Here is a 20,445-nt window from a genome sequence, read left to right as displayed (position 1 = left end):
GGTGTATTTCATCAATAGAAGATTTCCTACTTTGCCCTAAGAAAAGAGCAGCTGCGCAGAGCACAAGTTTTCAATAGCAGAGTCCTAACGTTCAATTTCAAACTTAGAAGGATAGGTAGGTAAAATTTCACCAAGACTTGTAATCTGATCAAAGACATTTCTCAGAGTGCAGATTTCTCACAGCCATTGTGCTAAAATACAGGGTTTTTCAAGGTTCTTATGGAGGGTCTTCTAAAGGGAACTGTTCTGACAGGACTCAAGTTATCAAGATTTTTGAAGTAGAAGTTTGTAGGTCTTCTACCATGAGCACCCACAAGGAAATGAAAGGCCTTCAACATGCAAAACCAAGGATCTCCTAGACTTACAAGTCCAATTGTGAAGCAGCAACAAAATCCTCACAGTTTGAGAGGAGGGACTAGAAATGAATTATTCACATTTTTCTCCTGGCTGGTCTGTGCAGCGGGTCATTATTTTCATCTGTGGCCTCAGTCACTCCGTGACCTTGTGAGATGCAGCAGCTTTGGCTGAGACTCCCACTCGTCTGGGAGAGCAGGCACATCCCCTGTGAGCCTGGCTGCCCACTGCTGGCTCCGCACTCCAGGGATGCAAATCTCAGCTCCCGGATCCTTCCCGTGACCGCTGCGCTTCCTGCACTAAATTGCCTGTGAAAGCTTTCCTCCCTGGAGCTGGCACAGCCGCCTCCCAGGGGAACAGGGATTTGCTCAGCTCCTCTGGGGCTAAACCTGAGCTCTTTATGGCAGAGAACACGCACTGAGAACCAAACCAAGCAAATAAAATTAGTCACAGGTGACTAAAGTGCAGCGGATTCTTTCGTACAATTCCAAATTTGTATTTTGACAGTTTTAACTTTTGAGACGGATTGGACTTCTCATTCAAAACGTTTTCTGTAAAAACTTTATAATCAATTCCCAAAGAAGTTTTGGCCCTGCCAACTAAACACTACAAATACACAAGTATTTTGCAAAAGTAGCCTTAAAAAAATATAAAATGTTTTCTAACGTACCTAAAATCCTACTGATTTTCTGTCTTTTGCAATGGAAATGAGATCACACTTCAAAAGAAGGATATAAACCCATGTTAAATTTCTATTGCATTTATCTCTGAGTGAGCCTAAGTTCAGTAGAACTCTTTTATAGTAAATGCTGGACACAAAAAAGTTGTGAAAACATTAAACTTTCCCATCATTTGTCAAAAAGAGGAGCATATGCACTGCAATGCTGATTTTCCATGAACAGTTAAACACAAAAGTCATACATTATTCTGCCACATTTCACTCTTCCATCACTGTTCACTACAGCTCTCGTGACTGCAGCACATGCAAATCATAAATCACAGATTTCCTTGTGTTTTTTGTGGTTTGCACACAAGCCTTGTGTTACAGGAATGAGGCAAAAACCTGCAGTCATAGGCAGCCACAAGCAAATCTTGAGTGTAACTTTCATTATTTCTGAAGGATTGCTGAAAATCCACTGTGCTAGACTCTACAGAAATCCCTTTGCTTGGAGGATGCTAAAATTAAACTCACAAAGAACAAGGAGAAGAATGTATGCACAGAGAGGCAAAGAGCAAATCCCCCAATTTCCCCAGCTCCCAGAGCAGCCCAGAATTATCATTTTTGTGCTCAACTTTAGATCCTCCAGAGAAACTCCACAGGCAGGGAATGACCTGTGCATCTTGGTCCGTCCACAAACGTTTTTTGTTGCCACAGGCTTAACAACACAAGACTGATCTCCAGCAACACACAGTGAGCCAGGAGCTACCTGGAGCTTCATTTACTCGTGAAATAAGCCAGCCCAGGTTGCAACCAAGCAGAACAAAGCATGCACTGCTCCCGTGCTCACATATCCATCCTTTAGCTGTGATACCCCTGAGTGCTGCTGTTCCTGCACACTGAGAATGCGCTGCCCTCTGCTTGGGCTCTTCCCACCCAGCCCTGTGCCTCTGGAGCAGCAAACCCTCATTGCTGAGTGCATAAATGGAAGTGAGAAGCCAGAGAGAAGGAAGAGAGCGAAGCCCAAAAAGCGGTGCTGGGGGCTGCCCCAGCTATTCAGGCGGGCTCTGGAGCCCTGCTGGGATAATTGCTTCCTGCACAGCAGCTCCTTGCTATTCTTCCCAGATGCCACAGTGGGTTTAAACTTCTGGCACAATTCTTGTTGGAGTTAAAAGGTTATTGTAAACTGCACCAATGGAAAAGGCTGAGAGGGAAATGTGGCTGCAAGGGAGGGAGAAACTATTCTGGATACTGAAATTACTAGCTGCTTTTCACATTTGTATGTACAAAGCAAAGTAGCTGGCCAGGTTCTGTATGGAAATCAGTCTCCTGTTTGCTGATGTTTGCTGTTAATAGAACAGGCTTGTAAAAACGGCAGAGAAATTGAAATTACTCTGCACTCTATTTTCCTGTTTCATCTTGTGACTGTGTGCACGTCTCCTTTAGAATTAGTACTCTTCTATCATAAATGAGAAGCTTTGAAAGCTCCTGTATGAGCAGTGTAAAAGAACATAATGGATAAAAAAGTAATCTTTACAGAAAACTAGAAGTGTTACTTGATCAGATTTCAGTTCACTTGGTACAAATTACCTTTTTATGACAGTGACAAGAAGTTAAAAACTGGATATGCCCTCCCACAGCATACTCTTCCCCAAAACCACAGAAAAAGCCCACACTGTGTTTCCAATACATACAAATACAAATACTGAGTCTGAAGTAAACACTTCACTTTTAAAGGCATTACTGTTTCTTTACCAGCTACTTAGCATGAGAAACAAAAAAAACCAAACAAACAGTTATAATTTTGCATTTAGCACCCATCTATCTCACATTCTGGCTCAATTTTTCAAAAGTAGATGGCAAAATTTAGGAGTCCATGGCTGCTGGAGAAGGTGTGTGGTACTCAGCATTTCTGCTTGTCAGATGGACATACAGACATGTCCACATAGTTGAATTTGCAATTCCACTTTCCAGACCTGGTCCTGAGTGCTGATCACCAAAAGGAGCTGACTGTGGCCCCTGGCACGCAATGCACCAGTGCCACCATGGCCCATGGGGACAATTTAAAAATGAGAGCTGCCCTCCACAGAAGGTCTGAACTCACCACTCCTGAGGCACTCTCTGACTCCAATCAGTGCCCCAAATGTGCAAAAATATTTAGAGGGAAAATGTTTTAGAGTGGCATTTCTTTGTGTTGTAAAGACAATGATGCAAAACACACACACTAAAGAGTGCCAGAGAAAGTTGACCCATGTGAACAGACAAGGAAGACATTGATAACATCCATGCAAACAAGCGACCTTATCAATAAGCTTCCCTAGGCTTCTTGTCTGCTTTTCTAACACAAACATTTACAGGATCAACTCATACTTGAATACATAAGCAAATTACAGTATGTCACATGAGCACCCTGATGTCTGCACCAAGGTATAAGCTTACAGAAGAGTTTGTAGACAATAAAAAATCATCCTTGTTTATCATAGAGGACACAGATCCACTGTTTGCACTTATTTATACCCAGAAAAGCTAAATAATTGATATTTGCCACTCTTGCAAAATGATTCTTTATAGAAGTCTCACATTGTGGTTTTCAAACAATTAATAAGCATTCAGAATTAAGGAGGAAGAATCTAAGAATTCTCAAGTATGATAAATATAAAAAGAAACATTCAGTGAATCTAATAAATCATCAAATGTGCTTTGTATTTTGCATTGTACTGTTAGTGACTATCCTTCATGTGTTTGAACCAGACTTTTTCTTAGACAGCCACATTATTGACTTTGGAAGACAAAAGAAAGCAAATTTCTTCTGAAAGTGGAAGTCAATCATGGCCAGAGAAGCAATCATTTCTGAGAATGTTTGATAAAGAGTGAATAAACATGTTCTGATAACTGTCTTCTCCTTTCCAACAGTTCCATCTGTTGCACGTTTGACCAAAGTGCCATAAAATCATAAACAGTTTAGTCATTTGATGAGACTCCCTTTCAGTGGATTGCAATTAAATATTGCACATTTTTCCAGACCTAAAGTTTGGCAAGAAATGTTTGGTAAAATATAACATGATTAGTTTTACTATATGTCAGAAGAATGCTTAAATATTCTTAAGTTTCTGAAAACAGGAATTCTGGACAAGCCTACTAGATTGAAAATTTCGTTCAAGATCTGGCAGGCCTAAAGCACAAATGTTGTATTACAGATATTATTACTGGCACTTGCAAGCATACATGCCAAGAACAATCTGATATGCAGGCCATTCTATGCATGGAGTATTAAAATAATAAAATATTAAAATATTTGCTGTATTTTGAGTTGCCTTTAATAATGCATTAGATTTGGATCTTGGCTCATCTTGCAAAGTAATTTCATATCAGGACTGCCTGGAAAGTTACCACAAAGGTATTACTTTATGATCCTTTAGTTTATGATTAGTTTATGAACTTTTCAACAAATGCTTGGGAGAAATTCACCTTGAGGCAGAGGACTGGGCCTGACACACTTGTAGCCCAACCAGCAACTCTATCCCTGAGACAAAAACCAAAGCAGGAAGAGGGATTTAATGAGATGCACACTTCTGTGAGGAGCAAAAGAACTTAAGTTCTTTAAATGTGGACTTGGAAGAAAGAAGGTATACATAAAGGATTCCACTGGAAAGGAATTTTTTGTGCCAAATTAGTCAGGTAGGCACATAGATGTCAGAGTGGCTTCCAGTGTTTCTTTTTCTGTACGATCATGTAGTTAAATGAACAGTACTTTGCCTTTTCAGAACCCTCTTTCATGAAACTCCTCTTCAAACACTCCCAAAGGGCAAAACCATTGGGTCACACCTAACTGGAGTTAGCACAATTGTTATAACTATTAAAAGTTTTCAGACAAATCTAAGGGAAGGAAAATTACATACATCTAACTTAAATGATTGATTTAAGGCTTGCTACCTAAAAGAATCTGTTCCAAGCATTAATGGAGAGCACAAAAAAGGATGCAACCCTGTCCTAGCATCATCTCAACTCTCTCAGCTGAATGTAAACTGGACAGAGATAACTTTGTATATAATTTGAATGCTGCAAATTGCTACCTAGGCATAATGTTTCTAGACTTATTTTAAAGACTGCATTTTGTAGCAGGTAAGAAGCAAAGAATACAAAGGTAAAAAACTAGCGTACTATGGGCTGCTCAGGGTTAAAAGTAATCTCCTCCACAAGCAGAAACAAAAAATCCTTTCACATTCTCCACAGCACCTGAACAAATACATCATCTTTACCTTATAAAACTTGTCAAGACTGGTAGTATCAATTCTCCAATGAGAATTTGCTGAAGTCCTTCAAAACAATGTTCAGAGAGAGAATTAATTGATTCTGCTATCTCTTGGTTTCATTATTTGATGAACACAAAACTGATGGCCATTAACAGCATCCAGAAGTAGGTGTGGCCAATCAAATGTGTTTTATCAGAGGACAATCTTGTGGGGAAAAAAATGAACTCTGATAGGAGCACATTTAGAATCACAGAATTGTTAAAGTTGGAGAAGATCTTCAAGATCAGTGAGTCCAACTGATAATGTACAATATATTAAAATAATATTGTAACACAACTTGGAAAATCTGTGTCAACAGGCTTCTCTTATTAAAGAGTTCTCTTGGCTGGTTATCAATGCCACAGACAAGTATTTGTAGATACCATTTACTGGATTAACAAAACAAATCCCATTCTAATTATAATCAGCTTATTATCCAACATGATACCTTGCTAAGAGAATTCCAAATAAATAAAGGGTCCTTAACCTGTCAGTAAGTAGAACTTATCCCACAGAACCAATATTTAATGCTGACATTTTGTCTGTTACCACAGGCTTATTTGCACTGTGCAGCAGGTATGAATGTGTCTATTTTCAAATTTAAATAGAAAATGCTTCTTCATCTTTTTATTTTTGTTTGTAGTCCTTATTATTAAAATAGGTTGCTGTTTTAATAAAAGCAGAGATAAATCTAGAAGTTTTAAAATTTCACGTCTATTTTAACACAAAATTAGGAAGAAACATGATTTACTGTCAAAAATCAACAAGACATATTCCTGTGAAAAAGAAATGAGGAGCTGAGACTTCAGTTTAAGTTGTGTGCAACAGTGTAGGTTGATAAAGGCTGGAAAAGCCCAGGCATCCCGAACATCAGAAGCTGTAATGATGTGCTAACCTTGGTGACAGGCAGAAGAGAAGGGTCAAGGGTTCAGCTGGCATCCCTGGGGGGATCCTTCAAGGTGAATCTGAGACTCATTTTCAGGGCAGCACAGTAAAACTGACACTGCACTCTGAGAAATGTACATGCTACAAAGATGAAGAACTGACTTCTTCTTGAACCTGCTATTCATAGCAGTAGAAAAAATGGTCTTTGTTGAGATGGTTAAAGTAGGGAGAACAGAGTTCACTACCACATGAGATAGTAAAAGATAACATTTTTAAAGATCACATCTCTTTTTTAGTTGGAAATAATTACCACAGCAGGCTTGCAATTTAATTTATTCTGGTTGCTCCAGCTACTATAAATCTTGTGTATTTTAGAAATTATTTCCCATGTCCTACTTAAAAGGTTCAGATTGCTAAAGTTAAGGTTCCTCCTCCCATTGAAAAACCCATTACATCTACCTACCTTTATTAACCTCAAGAATAACAGATACAGCAGATGACCTCTTACAACACCAAGATGACCTCTTACAATACCAAAGCCTTAGATTATCAGTGACAAAAGCAGAGTAATAGTTGTCACCACCAGTCAGGTAATTTCTAATATTTAAAAAATGGCAATGTAAAGGATACAGGCAAAACAGGGGAATCTTTTTAGCAGAAAGTCTCATTGGAACAAAAACTGAGAATCAACATGCAATATGTCCAAAAAGCTGGAATACCTTAAGTACCTTAAGGACAAACAAGCCAATAAAAAGTGAAGCAGTAACATTAGCAACAAAAGTGTGAAGAATGTCAACTTATTTAGCACTTCAAAAAGAAGCCTCTTCTCTTGCTATAAATTATACTATATACTTCCCTGGAAAGTATTAGTCTCAGGAAATACAGTGGTAAAACTCACACTGATTTCAGTAATGCCAGAATTCCACCCTAGGAGTTCAGGATGTGTGCAAAGCCTATTTTAGTGAAACATGCTAACCACGCAGATTTCCCAGGAGTTATAATCATGCAAAGTACCTGCTCTGTAGACATTCCTAAATTATTACAAACCCCCAAGATCCTTGAATACAAGGAACAATAATCTCAAAACCACTGTAATGCTTCAGCATATAGTTAAATGATAGAGATGTTTTCTTTATAATCACAGAAAATCTCTAAGTTATTGTAGCTGGGCTAGATCCTGCAAGTGTTATAGAATCACAAACACCTGGAGTAGAGCATGGCCTGAATATGAAAGTGAGGATATGATTCTACTGTTTTGTCTCCAAATAAGAGCCTATTTATGATTTAGGATGCAATAACACTTCACACTTTGCAAAGTGGCACAACACAGCTTTGTTGCAAGCGTCAGGCTGCTTTACATGTATGAATGAATTCAGGTCCACAACTCATGAAATGCTGAATAAGAAGAACTGAACAACTTCAAGGCTTGCCCAAAATCACACAGGAAGATTGCAGCAGCAATCTGCTCTGCTTAGCGTGCAGACTCTCTTCCTCAAGGCCATCTTTCATTTACTGCACAGTAATTTTCTCTGTAGGAAAATGTTTTGCAGCACACTTCTAGAAATCACATTGCAATGACTGTACAGTCTCATGGCAAAACAGATCTTCTGTGATTGTATTCTATTCTAGTGTGCAGGTCTGCTAGAGAGCACAAACACTCATTTCTGGAATACCTGCATTGCACCATGAAATTACTTCAGTCTGGTACCTGCAGCTTCTGTGGTAACACTTTACCCTGAATTAGCAGTTTTATTTTTTTTTTCATTCTCGATTTTCATTAGGTCTTACTCCAAGAGAAATGCTCAAACTGAACACCACTGCTCAAAGAAGTCCTAAGAGACAAATGATTTCAAAATGAATGGGGAGAGCAAGATGTGCAGAGCTTGAAATGTGAGGTGTGCTGGAGTTTACTCTGAGCCATCATGCCAACATCTTTCACTTTCAAAAATCCAACATTCTGAATGGCACAGACACTCTGGAATACAATGATGCAAAACTTACAGTTAAGAGATCTTGATTTATCATCCTTTTGTTCAGGAAACCAAATATTTCATATTTTGTGAGGGAGGATAAATTACTCAAGCAGAGATATCTCTATGGCTAGTTTCAAAATTCAGTATATTCCATGTGGCAGTAGAACAAGGAAAGCTTTTTCACCTTCTCTTGCTTTTTTTTTAACAGCATTATTTTCCATGCCAAATTTTTGGGGTTTATTTACTCTCAAATTTACTCACTTTTACCCCTCTTCTCTCAGTGTAATTTATTCTCCCCTGTGCAGCCAGAACCAGGAGGCCAAGCAGAGGCAAGCAGACAACTGACAACAGCAGCAGACAGAGGCAAGAGCAAAGCTGCTGAGTGAGGAAAAACAAGATGAGTATAAATAGATCCAAGTGTAACTAACCACCCACACTTTTAAACAAAGGAACAATCTCCATGTGACCATGTGCCAAAGAGATTCTTGTTAGATAATGATTGTTAAGAAGGAAAAAAAAAAATCAATTAATTGCTCAGTGCAGCATGAATATGAGCAAGAATTATCCTACAGCTAGATTAAGAAAGAAAGCAAATTTGTTTTTTTTCTTTTTCATTTTAAGGAGGACAACCTCTTGCAGGCAGACTTGGCCCTGCATAATACTACATAGGAGTCTGGAATAACACCCTGCAATGTGTGTGTGAATCCCTCACTCCTGCACGTGGTGAATATCTGAACTTGGCAGTAAGTAATTGTGAGTATATTATTACCTGGAGAGAGAGAAGTACTCTGTTGGGTTGAGGAAACCCAAGAACTGAGAAATTATTATTTTTGAAGTGCTGTGATTTGGACTAGACTTTTCATATAACCAGAAGCATCACAGGAAACTCAGTAAGGCAAAACTATCCAAACAAAGTGAAATAAGCAAAAGTGAAGTTGACAGAACTTTCAAAAAGTAGACCAAAAAATCAAAGCAAACCAAACAAGAAGCTCTAATCACTTACAGCTGTTCAAGGCTCCAAAAACGGGCACTGTTCTTCTCTACTATTTTTATTCTACATTTTTCTTTTGATTATGAGAACATAATATGTGCAAACTCAGCACACAGATTGTTGAGGTTTTATTACACATGCTTTTAGAGTTAGTGTCATTTTTACTTTACAGAAGTAATTCCTAAAATAAGCATGATACACAATAAAGTCTCAGTTAGCAGTTATCCGATATTTAGATTTTAAGTGACAACATGTGGCTGCTGTGGTGTACAAGCAAGTAGGAATATCAAAAATGCCAAGTACAATCAAATTTATAAGGTCCACTGGAGACTTTCAAGAACAAAAATGTACCTTTTTTTTTCTCTCTCCCATCCCCCAAAATGGAGAGGGTTTCAGTGTTTGGAAAACAGCAAACACAGTGAGGAGCTGGGTTCCTTCACTGTACAGACTGGCCACAAATAATACATTAATTTCTGCAGGGTATCTGTATATTAAAACATGCTTTACAAATGGAAATATTCCTGTATAAGAGCATAAAATAAACCTAAATATAGTAAAAAAAAAAAGAAAAAAAAAACCAGGCTGACAGGTCCAGGAGGCTGCATGAAAGAACCTTGGAAGGCAGAAAATTTGTTTTGCACATTAGACCTGTAGGGACCCTAAGTCCCATGTCCAATGGAATCTACTCCACACACTTTTTCTGCCTGTACACAGGTTGCCCAGTTCCCACTGTGAGTCCTAATGTTCAGTGTGTCAGACTCATAAAAGCCTAATTTTTTTCAATATCACTTTCCCACCCATTGTTTTTGTTCCTGAGGAGGAATGAGGGAAGGCGCAGCACTCACAAAGGGGCTGGGGAAAACAGCGTTTCCAGAAATGGGTTTTTGATTTAGAGGGGCATACCCACACTCCACATTTAAGACTTCCCTGCAGCTGATGGAGGGAGGGGAAGGGAAGAATTAGCTTTCTAAGCCCAGTTTTCATCTTTATTGTCTGTAATATAAGCAAAGGCTCCTTTCCTGACTGCTTAGAAAAACTAACCAAACAAAAATGTTTCTTTTTCATTAGCAGAATAAAATGAATGAAGAAATAATTTCCCTCCCACATCCTTTTTTCATCTCTCTTATTCATCCAAAAAAACCCCAACAACGAGACTGTCAGCCAAACAAAACAAAGAATTTACTTTCTCAGCATAATAAATCACCTTTGTTCCTAACTATCCAAATCATAAAGTCCTACACACCCTGGATAGCTCCTCAAGTAACCTAGTCTGAGATAACAACCACCTGGCTTTTTATTATTTTTTAGGGAGAAGCTTCCCAGACACCATTTCTATAATTTCACATGGTCCCAGAGGTTCAAAACTCTCAATAAGCCATTTCAACAAGAAAATCCAGATAGTCTAATATCTAGGCCTGTAAACGTCCCAAAACTCAGAGATCTATCACATACTCTATTTGCTGCAGGCATTTATTTTCTTTTACTATCTAGGTCATCAGTTCATGACTAGGGACAAAAGAAATCTGTAGAGAATTTTCACTCAATGAGAAGTTTTCAAATTCCTCTAAGTCCACAGAGTATCTGCAAAAGAGCCCCATTCTTTTTTGCTTCACTTTCACAATGGAAGGCTGAAATCGGTCTAAAATAAAGCTGACCGTTGAAAAATACACCCTTATTTCACATTATAGAAATACTTCTCACTACTGCTGGGTGAAACAATACTGAGAAACCATAGTTATGCATGTCTAATGCTGAACTTTTTAAGTGTTAAGAAGACAAAAATAGCTGGAGCAAAGGACATCACTGATGCAAAAGAAAATTTTTGAAAGTTGTGAAAAAACCAAAAGGAACAGATAGTCTAGATAGTCTTACAGCTCTGGGGTCAAATATGATCAGCAATAACTGGTTTTAAAATGCCAGCAGATGAATGACCATAGGGAGCCTTTTAATCTAACACTGAATTATGATGAGTTTTAATTCCAGTACTTTTGGTTAGTGTAAACACCATCCATAAATCTGATAACCTCACACAGTGGATGACACTACTACCAACGATGCCCTTGGGAACACAGGAGGTCAGTTTGGTCCCAAATGCAAAATCTAGTCACCGTGACAGCCAGCACAAGCCAACAGACCCTGGTGTTCTCCTCAGCCCACAGATGTTTGACACTGGGCCACCTTTTGCCCTGCATCATGATGCTCCTTCCCTTTTCCCTGATTCCAGAGACCATCATTACCCTTTGGAGACATCTGCTGGGAAGACATATCACATCAAGTGTCATGGTTTACCCTATGCAGCACAGAAGATTCAGGGTTAATAATGAGCCATTTAAACTAATTAAAACAATGCTGGGTATTGAGCATGACCTGAACACCTGAGACTGGTTGGCTTTTTCCTCACCATTTTCTTACAGCCAATGGAGAAAGCACCTCAAAGAAGCATTTGGGACAGATGATACGTCCAGAGGACAAGGTTGGTGAGGGAGTTGGAGCACAAGCCCCACAAGGGATAACTGAGTGAGCTGGGGGTGTTTAGCCTGGAGAAAAGGAGACTCAGAGGTGACCTTATCACTCTCTACAACTCCCTGAAAGGTGTTTGCAGTCAGGTGGGGTTGGGCTCTTTCTCCAGGCAGCAACTGACAGAACGAGGGGACACAGTCTCAAGCTGCACCAAGGGAAATTTAGATTGGATATTAGGGAAAAGTTTTTTATGGAAAGAGTGATGAAGGAATTGGAGAGTGATGAGGAATTGTGTGCCTGCAGAGGTGGTGGAGTTAACATCCCTGTATATGTTCAAAAATAGAGTGGATGCAGCGCTCAGTGCCATGGTTTAGTTGAGGTGTTGGGGCATGGGTTGGACTCGATGATCTTCAAGGTCTCTTCCAACCTAGTGATTCTGTGATTCTGAAAGAGCTGCAAAGCAGGGAACATCCACATGGGCATTTTCAGGCTGTTTGCCTTGGTCTGGCACATGGATGGAGACATCAAGCTCCTTCTGCCCGCGGTGCCGGCGCACTCGAGCCCGTCTCGCAGCAGGGCTCGTTAGCCTGGGCTCGGCGCCACCTTAACCACTGCCAGATGGCTGCCACAGCCAGCCCACAGCCCACATCTGCCCCACAACATCTGCACAGCCAGGCTCCTCCCAATGGCAAACCCGAAACGCGGGCTGCTAGGGGAGAGCCTTGTAAATAGGTCAGGATTTCCAATCCACACCAACGTGTGGAATTTGAGCCCTCGCTCTTGGCAGCTGTGGTCGGGGCTGCAGACTGCTTGTGGATGTGTTAGAGATGAGAAGTTTTGTTTCAAAGGGCTAAGTCTGAAAAATGAAGTGAGGATGGTCAGACTCCAAGTAGGATGGAAGAAGAGAAAGAGGAAAATAGAAACAGAAATAAAAGTCTGTGTGATATTTTAGCCCAGGCTATTAATCAGAATTTCTACAACCTTCCAAGGTGAGTGTGGTCCTCTGCAGAGGTAATGTGTTTTACAGCTCAGCCAAAACCCTGACAAGCAACACCTAAAACAATGTGACAAATGATAATCAAAGACTAATGGACCACTGAAAAGAGTAGCAGAAGATACCCTGAGAAACCTTTGTCTTAACAGAGAGTGGTTGTGCAGATGTGGAAACATGAGTGGTTTCGACACGGCAGGGGAAGAGGCAGGCATGCAGAGAGAAGTGAGGGCAAAAATGGGAAAGGTGTCCTCATGAAAATGCAGGAGACAGCACAAGCACTTGGCACAGAAAAGAAGGGAGAGGTGGTCCAGAAGAAACATCTTCAAAGATTTCTGGAATCTGGAGAGCAAAAAGATTTCAGCAGGAGCAACAGGGATTCTGAAACAGAGCTTTAAGTGTGAGCACAGACCAAGAGTGCCACATTTTGGAAAAAAAACAAGGAGAAGAAACAGAAGGATTTAGAGGAATTCTCACTATCCTCTGGGACAGCTGTGTGGTTACAAATTGTTTTTCACAATTTTTTACATTTTTTTTTCCTCTTGGGGTGCCAAGTTAACTCACAGCAGCTCCAGCTGCGTCACCTGTGGAAATAATATTAAGAGCAGAAGAAATATAAATCATTAACAAAAACTACTCTTGATCCTTGAGGAAGCCACCATTGTAGGGATCAGGAGATGAAGTAAAACGAGAGGTAGAGTGGGAAGCCAAAGCTCCCAGGGAGTAAGAAAAAGGACTTGGAAAAAAGGAAATTGCTGGGAGGCAGCACATATTGGGAATCAGAACAAAAAATACACTTCTATTTCTAACCCTCTCGGGGCCTATAGGAAATTGCTTCTTGCCCTTTAATCTGCCCCAAAAAAGAAAAACAATTAAAATGAAATAAACCCCTGAACTGTAAGTCCTTGCTCCTGCCTTCCCCTCACCCCCATTGCTTGGAGTGCCATGCACCCAGGCCATGATCTCTCATGCAGCTCTGCACAGCAGACACAATATTGCCATTGGAATTACAGCCTTTACAGGGGTGTGCATTCTTTCGCTGTGTATCTAAAATACCTAATTTGGGGAAATGAAGGTGTTAAGAGATTAATGATCAATAAATCAATGTAAAAGAGAGGAGGCCTGAAAAAACAAAAAAAAACAAAAACAAAGAGAAATGGAGAAGAAAGAAATAAGAATAAACATCTTGAATTAATTTGGAGTGGCAATGCAACAGTATGGTTTCTGTCAGGAGCAGTGCTGTAGTAATGGGTTAAGACTTACTCCACACAAAATGCCCCAACAAATTCAATCATTTTTTTTTTTTAATTTCTCTCTGCATTGCAATTTTTCCCTGCAATTTAACTTTAGAAAGAAAGGCCCCTTCCTAAAGAGGGAATTAATTTCTGGGCTTTCCACTGTTCCTTCCAATACTAACAACACTTTCTCTTTTCCTTTTTAACTGACAGTCCTAGCAATTTCTTCCACTTCCTTTTTTCTCACGATCAAGGTCACGTTGGGATCCACCTATGTAGTTTTAAACTTGCCAAAGCACGATGAGGCAGTGACTGGTCCCACCAAGAAGGAATGAAAGCAGCTCTCTTTGACAATTCATTAACAAAAAAATTGGGGCAAGCACATGAAGCATCTTCTTGTGGAAGGTACCATTAAGGAGGTTGTCCTGTCACAACAGAAGATCAGAAGGCTTTGTTTTCACATTTTGAAAAACATTTTCATCACACACTCATGTAAAAATAGCATTGTGTAAGACCCAATAAATGCTGCACAATTGTGATGTGCTATATAAGGGCTGGGAAAGGAGATGGGAATTGAAAATTTAAGTTGCAACTCATCTAAAATAAGAGTGTAAGTCATTCAAAACTGTTGATGTCACAAGACAGCCACACAAAAAAGGAATGAAAACCTGTATGCATTATTCATCTTCTAACTTTGATCTTTAAAGCTAAGAAACTTGAACAAGGAAAGATAAATGGCTTTTCAAGCTTTTTCTTTTAAAAATCAAATGAGGATGATTCAGGATAAATGAGAGATAAGAGTTAATACGAAAGAGGGGGAAATTGCAATCACAGTGCTGCATGGAAGTTTCAATGCAAAGGCTTTGCTTTTTGTGTGCAATTACAAAGGATTTCTTTCTAAGGTACCAGCATCCTTTTTCATGTATATGTAAAAGATTTTACCTATTAAAATTTCATGTTCAGTATGCATAGCTTTTTTCTTCTCCCACCTATACCATGACTTGATGTGAACAATTCGGAGGCTTTCTAAAGCAGGGGCTACCAGTGAGCATGGGGCAGGAACAGACTCAGCTGTGAAATCCTGACCTCCAAACCTGGCTCAAGCATCAGCTTGGTCTGGAGCTTATGCAAGATATGTACAACTTCTCCCACTGGGAAAGCACTGATAATTACAGGCACTCTGACTGCATCCTGATTTCACTGAGGTTAGTCAATTATGCAGGCATTGCTGCTAAAACATAAGACAAATTGATAGATCCAAAAGCACACGGAGGTTGTCCTGGAAGACCCACAAAACCCTCTTTGAACGCTCTGCACTCCTGAGAGTTTGTAATTATTGCCAGTTTTTGCCTGGCAATAGACACGCTCAAAGGCCCCACCATCTTGGCTAGATTCCTGATGTCAGCATCTTACAGAGAGACAGCTGCATTTGGGATTCACAGAGCAGACAGAGCAGCAACACAGCTCCTCGAGGGAGGCTCTGAGCAAGCCTGACACAGGCAGGCACTGCCACAGCCATCACAAATCACAGCTCACCAGCCATTTCCAGCTGCAGCAAGGCCTGGGAAGAATGCCTTGGCTTCACAGCATGCTGCAGGAGGGTTTGCTTATCTGAGCTTCCAAATTGTTACCTCCACACAAGCAGATATCGCTAATCAGGTGACAGAGGCAGACAGGCTGGGGGGATGCAAGCACACGTTGTGAGATGGAGGAAATGGCTGGGGAATGAGGTGAAAATTTGGTGGGATGTGTGTTAGGAAGGCAGTGAGAACACCATTTGGAAAGTAGTGGGACATTTCTGGGGTACAGCAGGAAGGGTACAGGGTGAGAAAAGAGTGAATGGAGGCACACTGAATTCACAGGCTGACAAGCAACCAACACTGACTGTGATTACTGAGAGTGCCTGAGCAAGTCATTGCTAATGGCACTGGCCGCCACTGACACTCTGCCAACTTCATCCAGACAAAATACATTTGGAAAGGCCAAACCCAGTGATTACAGCAGTCAGCAGAAACTCCACTGACTGCACTTCCTCCCCAGCCTGAGGGAATGCAAACTCACAGCTTTTGGCACCAAGGCGACACACGTGGCCATGTCCTAATGATGCTGTGCTGCCATGCAAAAGAGATGGCTAGACTGAAGGGGCTGGGAGCAGGGCTGTTCCTGGGGAGGATACCTGGCAGCCTGGAGCCCTTGCTCCAAGCAATGGGTGGGTCTATGAACTTCACCAGTGCCAAATGTGTAAACAGCAAGAAGGGCTGGAAACAGAACCAGGAACTTCCACACCCTGCTGCACTACCTTTTCTCTCTCTCATGGACAACACCTTGCACCTTCCTTCTCCACCAAGTCTCAGCTCCAAGAAGAGTGTCCCACAGCCTCTCCTAGTGCAGATGGATCATGCAAGAAACTGGAAAAATATATTTGAGCTTTACACTGCTTGCAGTGAGAAATTAGAGCTATTCACTGCACTGAGCTGAGGCACCCTTTATTACAGGAGCGATTCCTGCTTCCACGTTAGGAATTAACTAGGTGAGAAAAATTACCTAGGTGAGCATGGAATCATACTAGTTCTTCTCTGTCCTCATGATACCTTTAGCTGAATTTATTGAATTAGAAAACAGTTAAGTGTCTGCTTCTCAGGCAAGACTGCTCCAGCTTCATTTGTAATATCTGGAGAGGGATTAGACACGTCAAGCATTTGCTGTCATACCATGGTGTATGGAACACACATGAGGAAAATCACATTGACCCTAAATGCACTCAGAAAATATAGACAACACACTCAAGAGTAGGGAGAAAAAATACTTTGGTGATGATTCTTCATCAGGGGCACCCATCAGACATTTGTGCACTGAAGAGTCTATACCAAGTCTCTAAAACTGGGCACCACTAGGAGAGCTGTGCTCAAATAAAATGTGTGCTTCTATAAACCCCTTCACAGATAGCTCTGCCCTCACCCTTAACTTTCATTTCCTATTTGTTCCATTCCCTAGTTTATAACCTAAAATACATATACAGTTTTTTCTCTTCATAGCACATTTATTTGCCCCACAAATGGACCAAAAATATGAAAATACTGATTTTTATTATCTCACCTACATAAACACATTGATTTCCTTAACTCTACCCAGGACAAAATAATATTTTCTTTTTATTGCATTCCTGAGGAAGTAATGCCTTAACTTAGATCTTATTTATCTACATCTTTTGCTTCAATCTCTCAGTCAGGAACAGAGCTTCCAGCTCTGTTTTTCTGGCATTAGCACTCATTCTGAAAAGTCCAGATTTCTGACTTATAAATGACACTGTCATTGCAGAGGAAAAAAAATGCTTCCATATATTAAAAATAAGTTTGCTCCATGGAGATACCATTTCCTTAAAGAAAAGTATAGATATGAATCAAAAAAGATGTCAAGCATCATGCCTTATTCAGAATAAGTACAGTCTTAATGTTTATTTTAAATCTCTTGCCAGAAAGGAAAGCATTAATACAACGTGCTTCATGCAGCCTTTGACACTTACAGAACTCTTAAAATTGTAATGAGCCAAAGATCAACAAACCTATAAGAATGAAAACAACTGGAAATGCTTTAGAAGTGGAGCCACTCAAGCTTTTCCATTAATTAAATGCCCACTGGTATTACATATGCATTGAACACCAAGACATATAGGTTGACATTTCCTGATCTGCTAATTTCATGGCTTAAAAAGAGGAAAGTCACACTTGTACTATGAAAATTTACTGCCATTGAGTCAATCAAAATTTTGCCACCACATGAAGGTAGGTGCGCATTTTAAAAACAGACAATTATAAAGAAAAAAAAAAAAAAGAAACCTGTCACTTAAACTCTGTAATTTCATCCTTATTTCAGCTCTTGTACTCTCCTAGGTTTTTTTTTTTTTTATTCCTGTTGCCAAACTGAAATAGAAATGCCTTTAAGGAGATAAATGAACAGAAATGGAATTATTCTAAGTCAGGTTTCACAATTAGCATTTCATTCCCATCTGCCCTTCAATAAATTGTCCATTCCAGGTGCCAATCCCCACTCCCCTCCCAGCCACTAGCAAGATCATACAGATGGTTACTGCAAAGCTGTAAAGAGGTACATCTGAATGCATATTTACCCACTTGGCAAGACCCTGCTACAGCTGTAAGAGGATGGAAATCTGCATTACAATGCTGCTTCAGGCTCTCTGGCCTGTGTCAGGGAGCCCCCACAATATCAATAGTGCTGCCAGGCACATATGACACTGGGCTGTGGCAGCTCTGTTAATTTACACCACTGGAGACAAACCCTCATTTGGGCACCTGAAACAAGTGTAAATCTACACCTACATCAAAACTCACTTTCATTTGTTTGTTTCTGGGAGGCGACTTTGATAACAAACAATAACTCTGCCAGATGACATTGGTGAAGGAATAGTGTGTGGGTGAGCATTTGATACAAACACCAGAAAACAAAACCAAACTGAGGGGCTTTATTTCATCCTAAGAAAAGCTTAGGTGACACTGCCAGTCAGTGACAGCTGCCCTTGTTCTGGGTATGTCTTTGTTCTGGCAGCTGGAACAGTTTTCATCTCTAACAAAAGAAATGTACTTAATAGGCAACACCTGAAAATCCCCTGCAAGAATAAACTACAGCTATAAAAAAATGCAAGTTTAGAAAGCTCTTCCTGGAGGAAAAAAGAACAGCATAGGTAGCACTGGAATCTTCTCTTTATCTCAGGTCAACTGACTTGTCACGGTTGGAAGGAGATTTGAAAAGGAAATTGCAAGTTCTTAGCAAGTATGATTGGAGGAATAGAGTTAATAGCCAGCAATCAGTATGGGTTGGGAATTTAAAAATTTAAATGTATGCATACGCCACAACTGCAGAATGCCTGGGCTTTGTGTTTGTAAAAAATAAATGGAATAACAGGCAATTTCAATCTCAAACCAAAATGGTAATTTTATACTTAGGTTGCTGGGGTCTGAGCGTACTTCCATTAAACATTTCCCTCAATTTGATGTGATTGAGGCATGTTAAAGGTATGTGCCTCTAATCCTGCTTTACATTAGAAATCCTTCCAGTACCAACAGGACAGTGTGTGCTTTCAGATGATACAGTTTCTCTCATGTGCAAAGATATTTCTCCTATCACCACATTGGCAGCAAATAAATGATTTTTGAACCCCATTTCTCACTGCCATTTCTGCAAGACATTTAGGCTCATCAGCTCACTGTTTCAAAAGGATAGTTTTATGATTTGAGAAGCTGCTTTATCCATACTCTGGAATAGTCATGCACTGTATTCAGCAAGTTACAGATACAAATGAGTATGACAACACCTCTAATAAAAAAACAGATTTATGTAAGATGGTGGGATAAGCCATTATCTCTCTAAAGAAATGTGTCTATATCCCCAAACCCTTTTAATCCTTTCTAACACAACACACAACTTTCCTGCATGTGCTATTTTCAGCAGAATTACAAAAGAGACTACTTGTAGTTTCTCTTTCCAACCAAAGGCAGATATTACAGACTGCAAAAATTTGTAGGTGGATGAAAGGTATGGAAATTATAGGACAGTGATGAGTACAACGAATTTCATTTCCACAAGCTTCTAATTCTTCTAAGGAAGAGAAGAATATAGGTTTTGCATAGGCCTCTTTAACAAACAAATGCATACCCTGCAATGAAGTGCTAGGAGATGAGAGGTTACATTCCAAGCTAAATGCAAACTAGCCCTTGCCTGTGAAGCAAGGAGAGGACACATCCTGGAAAGGACAGCACAGCCAGAGATGCCCACAGGCTCAAGAGACAAGAAATTAATTTGGATTAGTTGATTCTTGTGTTGTTTGGATAAAAAAAAAATTTATACTTACTGTAATTCTCTCATCTTTGTCATCCAGAGGGGTCCCATCTTTCTTCCATGATATAGTTGGCTCTGGGTGACCTCTTGGGGGCTGGCACTCCATCACTGCAGGTTCCCCCACAGCTACCATGACATCTGAGGGGTTTTGTCTGAAGTCATCCCGTAGAACTGAAAGAATAAAAGCAATGAAGCAAAAAATTACTCAATAATATGCTAATAGTGGAGCAAAGTGTTTTGTATTGGCCTTTAATGGTGCCTGTTGTCACTGTATTTCACATTAACAAACAGATCAGTTAATCAACTGATTATTGTACCCATCCCTGAATTTAGGGCAAAAATCAATGAATTAAATAAACTTCTCAGTTCTTTGATGACGTTACAAATCACTAAACATTTGCCCAGCCTTAGCCAAACTCATCTTTGCAATTTGGCTTGTGTCTTTTTAAAGAAAAAATATTAAAAACCTTTCCTGATCTCTGGTAGCTGTCACTTAGCCTAAACCAGGACCACATCCTTTATTTAGAAGTCAATTTTGCACCTTTTGTCTATTACCACCTTTGCACCCAAAGAAACATTTTTATTGTAGCTTCATTATCAGAATTTGTTCTTTTTCATCATTTGGCCAAGCCCAGGCCTAGGAAACTCTAATTTCCTCCAGTCATCCACTATGGATTTTATCAACAGCTGTGTGATTATTTTTCTTTCTGGGAAAGTACAGACATCATCCTGTGCTCACCAGACCACTACACA

At 40.0% G+C, this 20,445-nt stretch overlaps 1 protein-coding gene across 1 annotated transcript in view; it reads right to left on the bottom strand.

Annotated features, from left to right (window-relative positions):
• ROBO1 (roundabout guidance receptor 1) overlaps positions 1-20,445 on the bottom strand; it is a 293,397-nt gene that overhangs the window by 93,644 nt on the left and 179,308 nt on the right. The window contains exon 3 of the mRNA XM_058800512.1: positions 19,706-19,863. Coding sequence (XP_058656495.1) covers positions 19,706-19,863 — 158 coding nt within the window. The remainder of the gene's footprint in view (positions 1-19,705; positions 19,864-20,445) is intronic.

Source organism: Ammospiza caudacuta, chromosome 2 (genome assembly GCF_027887145.1).
Source record: "Ammospiza caudacuta isolate bAmmCau1 chromosome 2, bAmmCau1.pri, whole genome shotgun sequence".
In the NCBI taxonomy this organism is placed as follows: Eukaryota; Metazoa; Chordata; class Aves; order Passeriformes; family Passerellidae; genus Ammospiza; species Ammospiza caudacuta.
Note: the sequence above shows the minus strand (reverse complement) of the source record. Positions and strands in the feature narration are given on the sequence as shown.